This window comes from Loxodonta africana, chromosome 3 (assembly GCF_030014295.1).
Source record: "Loxodonta africana isolate mLoxAfr1 chromosome 3, mLoxAfr1.hap2, whole genome shotgun sequence".
Taxonomy (NCBI): domain Eukaryota; kingdom Metazoa; phylum Chordata; class Mammalia; order Proboscidea; family Elephantidae; genus Loxodonta; species Loxodonta africana.
The window spans coordinates 74311504-74327079 of record NC_087344.1 but is presented as its reverse complement, the minus strand read 5'-3'; the positions used below and the strand labels follow the sequence as shown (position 1 = coordinate 74327079).

Here is a 15576-nt window from a genome sequence, read left to right as displayed (position 1 = left end):
TCATCTTCACTTTCACTCTCACTGATCTGCTCTTCCTCCTCCTCTTCTCACTCTTCTCCTGTCCTTGCCTGCTTGCATTGTACGTTTTCATGAGTGAGATGTCACTATTCCTAAGGCAGGTCCATAAATGAAAAAGAAAGTCAGAGGAAAAGCAGCATAAAATCAGAGGGAAATTTCCTACTGTTTTCCCATAACCCCTGCTGACCTCTCACTCCATGGATAAAGTTTTCTTTCTTGGAGAATAAAGAGAAAGTCCTGCCTTCATATCAAACGCCCCTTTCAGCAGTCCCTGATTTATCTTCCAGGAAAAAGTCAAACCTTTCATGTCATTTGCCTGAATTACTTATCGGAGGGAACTGGTTATCACAGAACAACAAAGTCTCATCTATTCTGTCTCTAAAATATTTCCTGAACTAGTCCTTTCTCCTTTCCACTGTCACTGCCCTCACCAAGACGCCCAGCTTCACACTTGCCCTGAGTCTCTCCCCCTTCCAGTCCAGCTTCCATTCTGTTGCTAGATTCTCTGCAGATTATCTTTTTATACACAAATCTAAAGGCATGCTCTCCCACCTAAAGAACTTCCTACTTGTTACTGGACAAATTTCTAACTCTTCTAACTGTTCTAAATCTTTTGACCACTCCCTTCCTCACAAGGCACACTCCAGCCACACCTAATTTCTCACTAGTCCCTGAACTTCTAATTTCTTTTCATAATGTTCTACTTTTCTACTTGCTGTTTCGTCTACTTGGAACCATTTTTCTCCCTCTGGTTAGGGAACTCAACCTCCGTGTATAACAGCATGTGTCACATTACACATTTGTCTGTCTCCCCCAACCAACTACGAGGTGGTCTTTTCAAGGGTAACAGGGTGTGTCATATGTACTATTTTACCCAAAGATCCAGCACAATGCCTGGAAACCAAGAGGCATCAATAAATGGTGAAATAATGGCAAAAATCATAGCAGTATACAATGAGAGCAACCTCTGGAAGCCATTTTGGCTGGAACTGGTTCAAATTCCAAAGTGAATAGTGCCACCTCCTGGCAGGGAAAGCAAGATGCTCTCAAAGAAGGGAGAGAGTAGTGGCTGCCATCTCATGTCAAGGGCACAAATTACCCTCCCAGTCATCTTCAGAGCACTGGTAACTCACATTGCTGCCCACGCTAGCACAGCCCAAGTTCGCTGCGGAAAATATACTGCTATGTGCCATTGAGTTGATTCCGTGTGACCACCTAGGACAGAGTAGAAGTCAACAATCTTTATGGGAACAGGTCTTTTCTCCCCTGCAAAACCACTGATTTGGTTCAAACATCCAAACTTCTGGTTAGCAGCTGAGTACTTAAACCATCTGCACCACCAAGGCTCCTTGTGGAGAGTATAAGTGCCTGCAATTTCCAATGTCTGCCTAGTGCTCTCTCACTGAAAGCAGTCTTAGTAGAGAAAACGAACAGGTGACCAGTTTTATAGCTGCTATAGGGGTGTTCCTCAAACCAAGGACAGAATGAAAACATCCATGGCAATTGGTAGAGATATGTAAACTTCTTAGGAAATAGCTAGTTGAGCCAGGGCCACCCATTCAAACACCACCTGAGGATATGCAAAGGAATAGGCTAGAGAGCAGGTGCAAACTATAAAAGTAGACAGGATCAGAAAGGCTGGTCTTCCCCAGAACTCCCCGAGACACTAAACATTTCCAAAAGAAATCATCTACAGAATAAGGAGCTCTGAAGTCAGGCAGACCTGGGCCCAAATCCTAGACCTGGTGCTAAGTAAGTATGAGAAAATGGACACATTCGATAACCCTTCTGAGTCCTTATCTGTACAAAATCAGAATACCAACTACTTTTCAGAAGTATTGTGAGAGTCGGAAAAAACAAATACAAAATGCTCTGTACAAGTGTGTGGCTCAAGAATACATTCAACTGTCATTAGCAAAAGTAAGCCCAGAAAAATATTTCTTTTTTTTAAATAAGGAAAAGATTTGTAACTGGGCAGATGGGTAAACAAAAATACTTGAAATCAGCGGTCTGGAAGGGAAACACTAACACAGCATTCTCGTTTTGCGGGGACACAACAGTACCTTCTGTGTCTGAGTCACTGAGTCCTCCTCACTATTTTTCGCACATCCAAGGGACACAGAAGGCATTACTTTCCGAGTAATGAAGAGGAAGCGCTCCCCACTCAGGAAAGTGAGGAGGAGCAGCTCAGGAGCCTCAGGTTCGGCTGCAGGCGGACAACCCTGGCCAGTCAGGTGAGCTCTGGCCAGGGCTCCCGGTGAGACCCCGTGCTCCGCCCGCCTCCCCGCTCCTCTCCTTTCCCGCCCCCCGACCAAACGACAGCGGAGCACTCACATCTTCCATGGCCCGTGTGCGGTGGTCGGAATTGATCTGGTCCCGGAGCTGAAGACAGACAAACGGTGACACAGACGCCGTTAGTCCCAGGCCTGGGGGTGGAAAGGCCGCCCGAGGGCGGAGCTTACCTTCGCAGGTTCAGCGGCAGAAGCGAAGAGGCCGCCGGGGCGCTGGGCCTGAGGAGGAGGTTGCCGAGGCCGGAGCTCGGAGACGGAGCCCCCGGGAGGGTGGGGGGCAGGAGGAGGGCGGGTCTGAGGCCAAAGAGCGCGCTCGGCGGCTAAACCCGGGGAAGGGGCCCAGACCCTACTCACCGTGGACTTCTTAGTGAGCATCTCTTTGGCCATGACGTCCATGAGCCGTTCCCTCTCCTCGTGGTATCGCCGCTGCTGCTCCAGAATTGTCTCCATTTTTCCCTTGGCCGCTGTACCTCACTTCAGATCAGCGACGCGGCCAGAAGCAGCTCCCGCCGCCTTGAGCGCCTGCGTCCCCACGCGGCACGTCCGGCTGCACTAGAGTTCCGGAAGTGCCGGAAGTGCCTTGGGGACTCGAGGAAAAGGGGCACCGCGAGGAGCGCCAGCCTGTGCTATCGCGATGGCAGCATTGCCCCCTGCTGGTCGGGGTGTGTGGCCCGCTACCGAGCGGTTTGCAGATTCCTCTGGTGGGCGAATGGAAATCCAAGAGCCTGAATTCAGCTGCTGGCTTCTTAGGGCTTCACGGAGCTTCGTGGGGCCGTCTGGGCCGCTGGGGATCCTGTCTGGACTCAGGAGCAGTTGAGGAGCACGCGATGGGAATTGGAGGATCAGAACTTGAGTCCTCAATAATGTCCTTGTCAGTAAAATGGAGATGATTGCAGATTCTTTTTTTTTTTTTTTTAGAAATTTACATGTGGAAACAATCTAATTGCCTGTCAGCAGGGAACTAGATAAATATGATGCGTCCGAGCAATGAAATGCTATACAGCTGGAAAAAAAAAAAAAAAGGAGGATATCCGTGTGTTCACCTCTAGGTGGGGAAATAAAAACCTACATCCATATGTTTAGATTGGCAACCATTCATGTAGCATTATGCATAACCGACATAAAACAACTTGACACAACCTGAATTGGTAAATGTGTAAACCAAATGCAGAATACCCATACAGTGCTAAAACATGGAGGAAACTTGAAAACATTATGCTGAGTAAAAAAAGCCAGACACTAAAACGACATGGTGTATGATTCCACTTCTATAAAATGTCCAGAAAGACAAATTACGGAGACAGAAAGTAGATTAGTGGTTGCCTGGGAGTGGACGTGAGACTGAAAGTAACTGCAAATGAGCACAAAGCATCTTTTTTAGGGTGATGGAAATGTTCTAAAATTGGATGGTGATAACAGTTGCACAGCTCTATTAATTTACTAGAAATAATTGAATAAATGAATTGTACACTTAAAATGAGTGAATTTTATGGTATATAAATAATACCTCAATAAAGATGTCAAAAAATCTGTATCAGGTAGAAAGATGACCACGAAAAATCCAAAAAGCTGAATTAGTGTAGGGTGGGTTTTTTTTTTTTTTTTTTTATGATTTAAATCAATCTCTTTTTAGATGTTGTTAGGTGCCTTCGAGTTGGTTCCAACTCATAGGGACCCTATGCACAACAGAACGTAACTCTTCTCACCTGCACCATCCTCACAAGACTTGCTATGTTTAACCCTATGTTCGCAGCCACTGTGTCAATTCATCTCATTGAGGGTCTTCGTCTTTTTGCTGACCCTCTACTTTACCAAACATGATGTTCTTCTCCAGGAACTGGTCCCTCCTGATCACATGTCCAAAGTACGTGAGAAGTGTTGCCATCCTCATTTCTAAGGAGTGTTCTGGCTGTACTTCTAAGAAAAACTTGTTCCTTCTTCCAACAGTCCATGGTATATTCAATATTCTTCACCAACACTGTAATTCGAATGCATCAGTTCTTCAGTCTTCCTTATTCATTGCCCAGTTTTTGCATCCATATGAGGCTGTGGTCTTTGATCTTCATCAGTAAGTGCTTCGAGTTCTCTTTACTTTCAGCAAGCAAGGTTGTGTTATTTGCATAATGCAGGTCACTAATGAGTCTTCCTCCAGTCCTGATGCTGAATTCTTCATATAGTCCAGCTCCTCTGATTGTTTGCTCAACATACAGATTGAATAAGTATGGTGAAAAGATACAACCCTGATGCACACCTTTCCTGGTTTTAAATCACAAAGTCTGTCCTTGTTCTGTTTGAACAACTGCCTCTTGATCTAAATATAGATTGTGCATGAGCACAATTAAGTGCTCTGAATTTCCATTCTTTGTACTGTTATCAGTAATTTGTTACGTTTAACACAGCTGAATGCCTTTGCATAGTCAATAAAACCCAAGTAAACCTTTTTCTGGTATTCTCTGCTTTCAGCCAATATCCATCTTACATCAGCAATGATAGCCCTTGTTCCATGTCCTCTTCTGAATTCAGCTTGAATTTCTGGCAGTTTCCCATCAATGTACTGCTGCATCTTTTTTTGAATGATCTTCAGCAAAGTTTTACTTGCACGTAATATTAGTGATATTGTGTGATAATTTATGCATTCTGTTGGGTCACTTTTCTTTAGAATGGGTACAAACATGTATCTATTGCAGTTGGTTGGCCAGGTAACGGTCTTCCAAATTTCTTGGCATAGAAGTCTGAGCACTTCCAGCATTGCATTTGTTTCTTGAAACATCGTGATTGGTATTCTGTCAACTCCTGGAGCCTTGTTTTTCACCAGTCCCTTCAGTACAACTTGGACTTCTTTTTTCAATGCCATTGGTTTTTTTTTATCACATGCTACCTCCTGAAATGTTCAAACATCGAATAATTCTTTTTGGTACAATGACTGTATTCCTTCCATGTTCTTTTGATGCTTTCTGTGTCATTCAATACTGTGCTTGTGTTTTTGTTGTTGTTGTTAGGAACCGTCAAGTCGATTCCAACTCATCCCAACCCTAAGTACCACAGAATGAAACACTGTTGTTATGCTCCAGCCCATTGTTGTAGCCACAGTGTCAATCTGTCTCATTGAGGCGCTTCCTCTTTTCTGCTGACCCCCCACTTTACCAAGCATGATGTCCTCCTCCAGGAACTGATCCCTCCTGATAACATGACCAAAGTACATAAGACACAGTCTCACCATCCTTGCTTCTAAGGAACATTCTGGTTGTACTTCTTCCAAGACATTTTTGTTCATTCTTTTGGCAGTCCATGGTACATTCAATATTCTTCTCCAACACAACAATTCAAAGGCTTCAATTCTTCTTTAGTCTTCCTTATTCATTGTCCAGCTTTTGGGTGCATATGATGCCATTGAAAATACCACGACTTGGGTCAGGCACACCTGAGTCTTCAAGGTGACACCTTTGCTTTTCAAACTTTAAAGAGGTCCTTTGCAGCAGAGTCGCTCAATGCAATGGGTCTTTTGATTTCTTGACTGCTGCTTCCATGGGTGTTGATTGTGGATCCAAGTAAAATGAAATCCTTGACAACTTCAATCTTTTCTCCATTTATCGTGATGTTGCTTATTGCTCCAGTTGTGAGGATTTTTGTTTTGTTTATGTTGAGGCGTAATCCACACTGAAGAGTGAGGTCTTTGATCCTCGTCAGTAAATGCTTCAAGTCCTCTTCCCTTTCACCAAGATTGTGTCATCTGCATGTCACAGGTTGTTAATGAGTCTTCCTGCAGTCTTTGTGCCCCGTTCTTCTTCGTATATAGTCCAGCTTCTCAGATTATTTGCGCAGCATACAGACTGAATACGTATGGTGAGAGGATACAACCGTGACGCATAACTTTCCTGACTTTAAATCATGCAGTATCCCCGTGTTCTCTCCGAACAACTGCCTCTTGATCTATGTACAAGTTCCTCATTAGCATAATTAAATATTCTGGAATTCCCATTCTTCGCAACGTTATCCATAATTTGTCATGATCCGCACGGTTGCATGTCTTTGCGTAGTCAATAAAACACAGAAAAACATCCTTCTGGTATTCTCTGCTTTCAGGCAGGATCCATCTGACATCAGCATTGATATCCCTTGTTCCACCTCTTCTGAATCCGGGTCTGAATTTCTGGCAGTTCCCTGTCGATATACTGCTGCAGCCAATTTTGAATGATGTTCAGCAAAACTTTGCTTGCGTGTGATATTAATGATACTGTTCGATAATTTCCAAATTCAGTTGGATCACCTTTCTTGGGAATAGGCATAAATATGGATCTCTTCCAGTCGATTGGCCAGGTAGCTGTCTTCCAAATTTCTTGGCACAGATGAGCGAGCACTGCCAGCACTGCATCCGTTTGTCAAAACATCTCAATTGATATTCTGTCAATTCCTGGACGCTTGTTTTTCGCCAATGCTTTCAGTGCAGCTTGGACTTCTTCCTTTAGTACCATCAGTTCCTGATCATATTCTACCTCTTGAAATGGTTGAACAACCATCCGCCAATTCTTTTTGGTATAATGACTCTTGTGTATTCCTTCTATCTTCTTTTGATGCTTCCTGCGTCGTTTGATATTTTGTGAACTGGAGGCTTGAATTTTTTCTTCAATTCTTTCAGCTCCAGAAATGCCGAGTGTGTTCTTCCCTTTTGGTTTTCTATCTCCAGCTGTTTGTACATGTCATTATAATACTTTACTTTGTCTTCTCAAGCCGCCCTTTGAAATCTTCTGTTCCATTCTTTTACTTCATCTTCCTTTTGCTTTCGCTGCTTGACATTCAAGGGCAAGTTTCAGAGTCTCTTCTGACGTCCATTTTGGTCTTTTCTTTCTTTCTTGTCTTTTAATGACCTCTTGTTTTCTTCATGTATGATGTCATTCCACAACTTGTCTGGTCTTCGGTCATTAGTCTTCAACGTGTCAAATCTATTCTTGAGGTGGTCTCTAAATCCAGGTGGGATATACTCAAAGTTGTACTTTGGCTCTTGTGGACTTGTTCTAATTTTTTCAGTTTCAGCTTGAACTTCCATATGAGCAACTGATGATCTGTCCCACAGTTGGCCCCTGACCTTGTTCTGACTGATGATATTGAGCTTTTCCATCCTCTCTTTCTGCAGATGTTGTCAATTTGATTCTTGTGTATTCCATCTGGCGAGGTCCATGTGTATAGTCATCACTTATGTTGGTGAAAAAGGTATTTGCAATGGAGTAGTCATTGATCTTGCATATGTTTGTCAGTTTGTTGTACTGTGGGGGCTTGTGTGTTCCTGAGATGCTGGAAGTCATATCATCAGTGTTCAGATACCAGCAGGGTCACCCATGGCAGACAGGTTTCAGCTGAGCTTCCAGACTAAGACAGACTAGGAAGAAGGACTCGGCAGTCTACTTCTGAAAAGAACCAGCCAGCGAAAACCTTATGAATAGCAGCTGAACATTGTCTGATACAGGGCTGGAACGTGAGCCCCCTAGGTTGGAAGGCACTAAAAAGACGCCTAGGGAAGAGCTGTCTCCTCAAAGTAGAGTCAACCTTAATGACATGGATGGAGTCCAGCTCTTGGGACCTCCATTTGCTGATGTGGCAGCCGTCAAAATAAGAAGAAATAGCTGCAAGTATCCATTAATAATCGGAACCTGGAATGTACAATGTATGAATGAATCTAGGAAAACTGGAAATTTTAAAAAATGAAATGAAACACATAAACATCGATATCCTAACCATTAGTGAGCTGAAGCGGACTGGTATTGGCCATTTTGAATCAGACAATCATATGGTATACTATGCCGGCAATGACAACTTAAAGAAGAATGGCGTTGCACTCATCGTCAAAAAGAGCATTTCAAGATCTATTCTGAAGTACAATGCTGTCAGTGATAGGATGACATCCATACGTCTACAAGGAAGACTAGTTAATATGACTATTATTCAATTTACGCACCAACCACTAAGACCAAAGATGAAGAAATTGAAGATTTTTACCAGCTTCGGCAGTCTGAAATTGATTGAACATGCAGTCAGGATGCATTGATAATTACTGACAGTTGGAAACAAAGAAGAAGGATTGGTAGTTGGAAAGCATGGCCTTGGTGATAGAAGCATGGCGGAGATCCCATGATAGAATTTTGCAAGACCAACAACTTCTTCCTTGCAAATACCTTTATTTTGCCTGCAGAATCCTTCATTATTGCAACTTGAGGCTTTTTTTTTTCAGTTTTCTCAGCTTGAGAAATATCGAGTGTGTTCGTCCCTTTTGGTTTTCTAACTCCAGGTCTTTGCACGCTTTATTATACTTTAGTTTGTCTTTTCGAGCCACCCTTTGAAATCTTCTGTTCAGCTGTTCTACTTCATCATTTCCTCCGTTTTTTTAAGCTACTCTAAGTTCAAGTGCAAGTTTTAGAGATATAAAAGTTTTGAGATATGAAAGAGATTAAACAAGCAAGCAGAGGAAAGATGGGGTAAGATAAATGCTAAGACACATGGAGATCTCCAAAGAACCAGGAAGCAGAAGGTAAAGAGACAAGAGCCTTCCTTCAGAGCCAACAGAGAAAGAAAGCCTTCCCCAAGAGCTGGCACCCTGAATTTGGGCTTCCAGCCTCCTAATCTGTGAGAAAATAAATTTCTGTTTGTTAAAGCCACCCATTTGTGATATGTCTGTTATAGCAGCACTAGGTAACTAAGACAGCCATAATTTCCAACTACTGATCCTTGTTCCTTATTTCCCAGTTTTGCATTCCAATCACCAGTAATTATCAATGCACCTTTTTTTTTAAATTATTATACTTTAGATGAAGGTTTACAGAACAAACTAGTTCCTCATTAAACAGTTAGTACACATACTGTTTTATGACATTGGTTAACAACCCCACAACACGTCAACACTCTCTCTTCTCAACCTTGGATTCTCTATTACCAGCTTTCCTGTTCCCTCCTGCCTTTTAGTCCTTGCCACCGGGCTGGTGTGCCCTTTTAGTCTTGTTTTGTTTTATGGGCCTGTCCAATCTTTGACTGAAGGGTGAACCTCAGGTATGACTTCATTACTGAGCTGAAAGGGTGTTCCAGGACCATACTCTCAGGGTTTCTCCAGTCTCTCTCAGGCCAGCAAGTCTGGTCTTCCTTTTTGAATTAGAATGTTGTTCTACATTTTTCTGCAGCTCTGTCCAGGACCCTCTGTTGTGATCCCTGTCAGAGCAGTCAGTGGAGGTAGCGGGGCACCATCTAGTTGTATTGCAATCAGTCTGGTGGAGGCCATGATAGATGTGGTCCATTGGTCCTTTGGTTTTCTTAATTTTCTTCACTCTTCCTTGCTCCCGAAGGGGTGAGACCAGTGGAGTATCCTAGATGGCTGCTTACAGGCTTTTAAGACCCCAGATGCTACTCACCAAAGTAGAATATAGAACATATTCTTTTTTTTTTTAATTAACTTTTATTAAGCTTCAGGTGAACATTTACAAATCCAATCAGTCTGTCACATGTAAGTTTACATACATCTTACTCCCTTCTCCCATTTGCTCTCCCCCTATTGAGTCAGCCCTTTCAGTCTCTCGTTTCGTGACAATTTTGCCAGCTTCCCTCTCTCTCTATCTTCCCATCCCCCCTCCAGTCAAGAGTTGCCAACACACTCTCAATTGTCCACCTGATTTAATTAGCTCACTCTTCATCAGCATCTCTCTCCCCCCTGCTGACCAGTCCCTTTCATGTCTGATGAGTTGTCTTCGGGGATGGTTCCTGTCCTGTGCCAACAGAAGGTCTGGGGAGCATTTCCGCCGGGATTCCTCTAGTCGCAGTCAGACTAGAACATATTCTTTTTTTTTTTTTAATTAATTTTTATTAAGCTTCAAGTGAACATTTACCATTCCAATCAGTCTGTCACATGTAGGTTTACATACATCTTACTCCCTTTTCCCACTTGCTCTCCCCCTATTGAGTCAGCCCTTTCAGTCTCTCGTTTCATGACAATTTTGCCAGCTTCCCTCTCTCTCTATCTTCCCATCCCCCCTCCAGTCAAGAGTTGCCAACACACTCTCAAGTGTCCACCTGATTTAATTAGCTCACTCTTCATCAGCATCTCTCTCCCCCCCGCTGACCAGTCCTTTTCATGCCTGATGAGTTGTCTTCGGGGATGGTTCCTGTCCTGTGCCATCAGAAGTTCTGGGGAGCATTGTCTCTGGGATTCCTCTAGTCGCAGTCATACCATTAGGTATGGTCTTTTTATGAGAATTTGGGGTCTGTATCCCATTGGTCTCCTGCTCCCTCAGGAGTTGTCTGTTGTGCTCCCTAACACGGCAGACATCGATTGTGGCCGGGCACCAACTAGTTCTTCTGGTCTCAGGATAATGTAGGTCTCTGGTTCATGTGTCCCTTTCTGTCTCTTGGGTTCTTAGTTGTTGTGTGACCTTGGTGTTCTTCCTTTGCCTTTGCTCCAGGTGGGTTGAGACCAATTGATGTATCTTAGATGGCCGCTTGTTGGCTTTTAGGACCCCTGGCGCCACAATTCAAAGTGGGATGCAGAATGTTTTCATAATAGAATTATTTTGCCCATTGACTTAGAAGTCCCCTCAAACCAAGTTCCCCAGACCCCAGCCCCTGCTCCGCTGACCTTTGAAGCTTTCATTTTATCCCGGAAACCTCTTTGCTTTTAGTCCAGTCCAGTTAGGCTGACCTTCCTTGTATTGAGTGTTGTCTTTCCCTTCACCCAAAGCAGTTCTTATCTACTGATTGATCAATATAAAACCCTCTCCCTCCCTCCCTCCCTCCCCCCTTTGTAACCACAAAAGTATGTGTTCTTCTCCGTTTTTTCTATTTCTCAAGATCTTGTAATAGTGGTCTTATACAATATTTGTCCTTTTGCCTCTGACTCATTTCGCTCAGCATAATGCCTTCCAGATTCCTCCATGTTATGAAATGTTTCAGGGATTCGTCACTGTAGAACATATTCTTGATAAACTATGTTATACCATTTGAGCTAGATATTAATCATCAGTGCCTCTTGATTGGATGTTTGATCAATTTCAGACTACAGAATTTTGTAAAAATCTTCAATTTCTTCATCTTTGTTGTTAATGCTGGTGCATAAATTTGAATAATAGTCATGTTAACTGGTCTTCCTGACAAAGTTGTACTTTAGGATAGATCTTGAAATGTTCTTTTTGACAATGAGTACTGAAGTCATCAAGGATTTCATTTTACTTGGATCCACAATCAATGCCTGTGGAAGCAACAATCTAGAAATGAAATGATGTAGTGCTTTGGGCAAATCTGCTGCAGAAGACCTCTTTAAAGTGTTAAAAAGCAAAGATGTCACTTTGAGGACTAAGGCTCACTTGATCCAAGCCATGTTATTTTCAAGTGCCTCATATGCATGTGAAAGCTGGACAATGAATAAAGAAAACTGAAGAAGAATTGATGCATTTGAATTATGGCGTTGGTGAAGTATATAGAATATATCGTGGACTGTCAGAAGGAACAAGTCTGTCTTGGAAGAAAACAGCCAGAATACTTCTTAGAAACAAAGATGGCGAGACTTCATCTCATGTACTTTGGACATGTTATTAGGATTAGTCCCTGGAGAGGGACATCATGCTTGATAAAGTGGAGGGTCAGTGAAAAAGAGGAAGGCTCTCAATGAGATAGATTGACACAGTGGCTGCAACAATGGGCTCAAAGATAGTAACAATTGTGAGGATGAGGTAGGACTGGACAGTGTTTCATTCTGTTGTAAATAGCGTCCTGCTATGAGTCAGAACGCACTCAACAGCACCTAACAACAACGACATAGGAGTTAGGATTTACAACACATATTTTTGAAGAACACAATTCAATCCATAACAGACACTAAGCATGGGGTGTCAGTTGGGGGTCCCCTGCTTCCGTCAGTGACTCCCAACCCCCAGATCTCTAAGGGCTGAATCAATCCTTTTTCCCATCATCACCCAGATGAATTTGAAACTGAATCTAAATAAACTTGAGGTCCATCCGTGCTGTGGATGTTTCCAGGGAAAGAAGGTTGGAGAGAGGGTGATACTTGTTTCTGGAAGGAGTTTACATATGCAAAGTCATACATAATGAGGCGGGTAATTCCCAGCTTAGGGAAAGGGGAGGGGGATTGGATAGAAGCTGTAAAGGTCACCCCATGTCCAGGACTGGCCCCTTGGCTGCGCTTTCAGGTTGAGTCAAATCTTGGGAATAAGAATATTCATTAAATTAATTAATTCAATAAACATGTTTCAAGAGCTAAGTGTGTGTCAGAAACTGTGCTGGGGTGATGAGGAAAAGATACAGTCCTGTCCTAACCTTACAGCTTAATGAAATGTCAATAGGTGAGAGAGACATATCCTAAAATATCTTATTTGAGCCTGGCCCTTTTGGTCCATCTGAAGCAAACATTTCATCTTAGAAGGGGAAATTGAGGCTCAAAAAACTAAAACGGTCTTGCCCCAGGGCACATGGCTAGGTAAATCTGGGGCTGGGGCTTGGACAACAACACAGTCCATCCTCAGCATGTCTTGAGAGCTGAAGGCCCTCTCCTGTGTACTCTCTCTCCTCCTGCAAGAATGCAGAACTCAGTCTCCCGGTGGTGATGGTCATCACAGCACTGCATTTGAGCAGTGTCACACGATTTACAGAGTGTTTTTATATCTGTTACCCTCCTAACAGACCCAAGAGGCAGGCAGGGCTGGGCTTAAGGAGGAAATATGGCAGTATGTGGCAGTATGAATGGCACAGGAGTTGGAGTCAGACATTCAGTTGGATGCCAGTTTTGCTACTCGCTAGCTGCAGAAATCTTGGTCAAATTACTTAACATCTCCAAGCCTCAGTTTCTCCACATGAATAATAATGGTTCTTCATAGTTTTTGTTGTTCTCCCTTAAGCTTGTCAGAAAAATTATTTTGTGGAGGGCAGTTGGGAGTAGAGGCCAGGTCTCCCTGCCTGGAGTGGGAGTAGCTGATGATAGACTTAAGAAATAAAAATGTATTATTTTTCCCTTAAGACAAACATAAACATCTTCTTCCCAGGCCTTGGGCAGGAAACTACGGCCCCAGGACTTGGAGGTCCAGTGATTGTAGTTCGAATATTCATTAGAGACACATTTCCGTAAGAGAACCCCAGTTTACCCCAGGACCTAAAGGGTTAATGGTCCCCCCCCCCCCCCGCCGTCTCCCCTTCCACACCAGGATTCACGTGGGCATGCTGGGACTTGTAGGCTGTCTGACCATCCTGCGGCGCGGAGGCTATTGGGAAGCGTAGTTACTGTCCCAGCGCCGGGGCCGGTGTCCCGCGCCTAGCGGTGACAGCTCAGGAGGTAGGCGGGAGTGGCAGGGGGCTGGGAGCAGGTTCGGAGCAGGAAAGCCAGGGCAGGACTGGGCAGGAGGAAGGAGGAAAGCTGATAGCTGGTGGCTTCTGTACTGCAGCCATCAGGACCAGACACCCCTGGCCTGCGGCTGATGCAATGGGGCCTGTGGGGGTGGCCATGGGGGTGAGGGGCAACCGGACGCCTTTCCGATCCCCAAGGATAAAGGAATAGGATAGAACTCTTCCTTTCCGACAGTAAGGGTATCTTCCCTCAACCCGATGGAGACCACCACCTAGAGAGGCGCCCGCTGGACTAATACCGCACCCCCTAAAAGGGAGCGTCGGACCAGTCCCCCACTCCAATAGCGGGACCAGGCACCCCACTTCCCGCAAGTACACTGGACCCCACTCAAGAACAACTAGATGCCCTCCCAGGCAAAAGGCTGTACAATAAATTGCACATTCCACCAGGGGCGAAGGAGCAGGACCCTCTCCCTAGAAACTTTAAAAGGCCCCACCCTAGGGAAGATAAGGAAGACCAGGAAGACCAGGCCTCCCTTCTACTGTCTCCCTCAACAAAGGCCCCTCTTTCCTGCCCCCAGCCCTGTGAGGCAGCTCCAGCACCTCTTGGGTAACTTGTTGACCAAAGGAGTCCTTCATCTACCCTACCCCAGGGTGCATCTGCTTAGCAGCAGTCAGCATGGACCAGTCTGTGGCGATTCAGGAGACCCTGGCTGAGGGGGAATATTGCATCATCATATCCTTCCCAGCACTGAAACCCCAGCCCTGGGACCTGCCCTGGCATTGGGAAGTGGAACAGAAGGTGTCTCCGTGTCTATCCGCTCTTTCTCCATGCTCGGGGTGGGGGGGTGGGGGTGGGGGGGTGCGGGGAGAGTGGCAGGAAGAAGGAAATCAGTGTTTGTTAAGTACCTACCCAGTGCTGGACTCTGCCAGGTACTTCAAATACTCAGTTATCCTCCTACTCACTCCCCGATGCCCCTCCCCCCACCCCTGATGAAGAAGGCTCAGAGAGGTGAAATGATTTAACTGAAGTCACACAGCGAATCTGTGGGAACAAGGGGAAGGCAGGGAAAGTGGGGTGGGCAGGGTTGGGAAAGCCGTGGCCTCTGGTTTCCATTTCCCTTGACCTTGAGCAGTAGGCCGTGCAAGGTGTGCTGTTTGAGGGAGACAGTCGGCAGAGCCGTCTCCTGGGGCTTGTCCGATACCGCTTGGAACATGGTGGCCAGGAACATGCGTAAGTGAGGGGTTCAAGTCTTGCCTGTCTGGGCCATGGGATTATTCTACACTGTATCCTCCAGCTGGACTTCAATCATCTGTGTAGGGCAGGGTCTGAGTCTTCTACAATAATTGTAATAATGATAGTTACTAGTTTTTAACACTAACTGTGACCCGCACTATCTAAGCCCCTCTCATGCATTAATTTATTTATTCCTCACAATTCAATGAGGGAGCTGCTGGAAAATAGGCAATTTAACATCTTGATTCAGAGCTGGAGTTCCACCTGACTGCCTGGGTGCAAATTCAGGCTTTGTTACTTCCAAGCCACATGATCTCGAGCAAATTGTTTTACTCCTGTGTGCCTCAATTTGTCAAGACTAAAGATTAAAATGAGTTAGTGTCTATAAAGTGTTTAAAACACCAGGAGGTACCCCTCTCAAAAAATCCAAAACCAAACCTGCTCCCAATGACTCAATTCCAACTCATGGCACCCCCACGTGTTACAGAGTAGAACTGCTCCATAGAGTTTTCTTGGCTGTAATCTCTACAGGAGCAGATTGCAAGGTCTTTCTTCCCTAGCACCACTGGGTGGCTTCAGATCTCAACCTTTAGGTTAGTAGTTGAGCACAAACCACTTGCGGTACCCAAGGATCTACTTAAGTGCTCCATTGAGCAAATGTTCAGTGCTAATAATACCCACATTTTACACAGAAGCAGTGAGAGTAAA

At 44.6% G+C, this 15576-nt stretch overlaps 1 protein-coding gene across 3 annotated transcripts in view; it reads left to right on the top strand.

Moving 5' to 3' along the window:
• The first annotated feature begins 13548 nt into the window (after positions 1 to 13548).
• Positions 13549 to 15576, top strand: part of INPP5B (inositol polyphosphate-5-phosphatase B) — a 68371-nt gene continuing 66343 nt past the window's right edge. For 2 of the 3 annotated variants that reach the window (XM_064281747.1, XM_064281748.1), the window contains exons 1-3: positions 13549 to 13620; positions 14213 to 14367; positions 14771 to 14865. In XM_064281747.1, coding sequence (XP_064137817.1) covers positions 14311 to 14367; positions 14771 to 14865 — 152 coding nt within the window. In that variant the 5' untranslated portion in view covers positions 13549 to 13620; positions 14213 to 14310. The remainder of the gene's footprint in view (positions 13621 to 14212; positions 14368 to 14770; positions 14866 to 15576) is intronic. The other variant, XM_064281745.1, reaches the window with a different exon arrangement.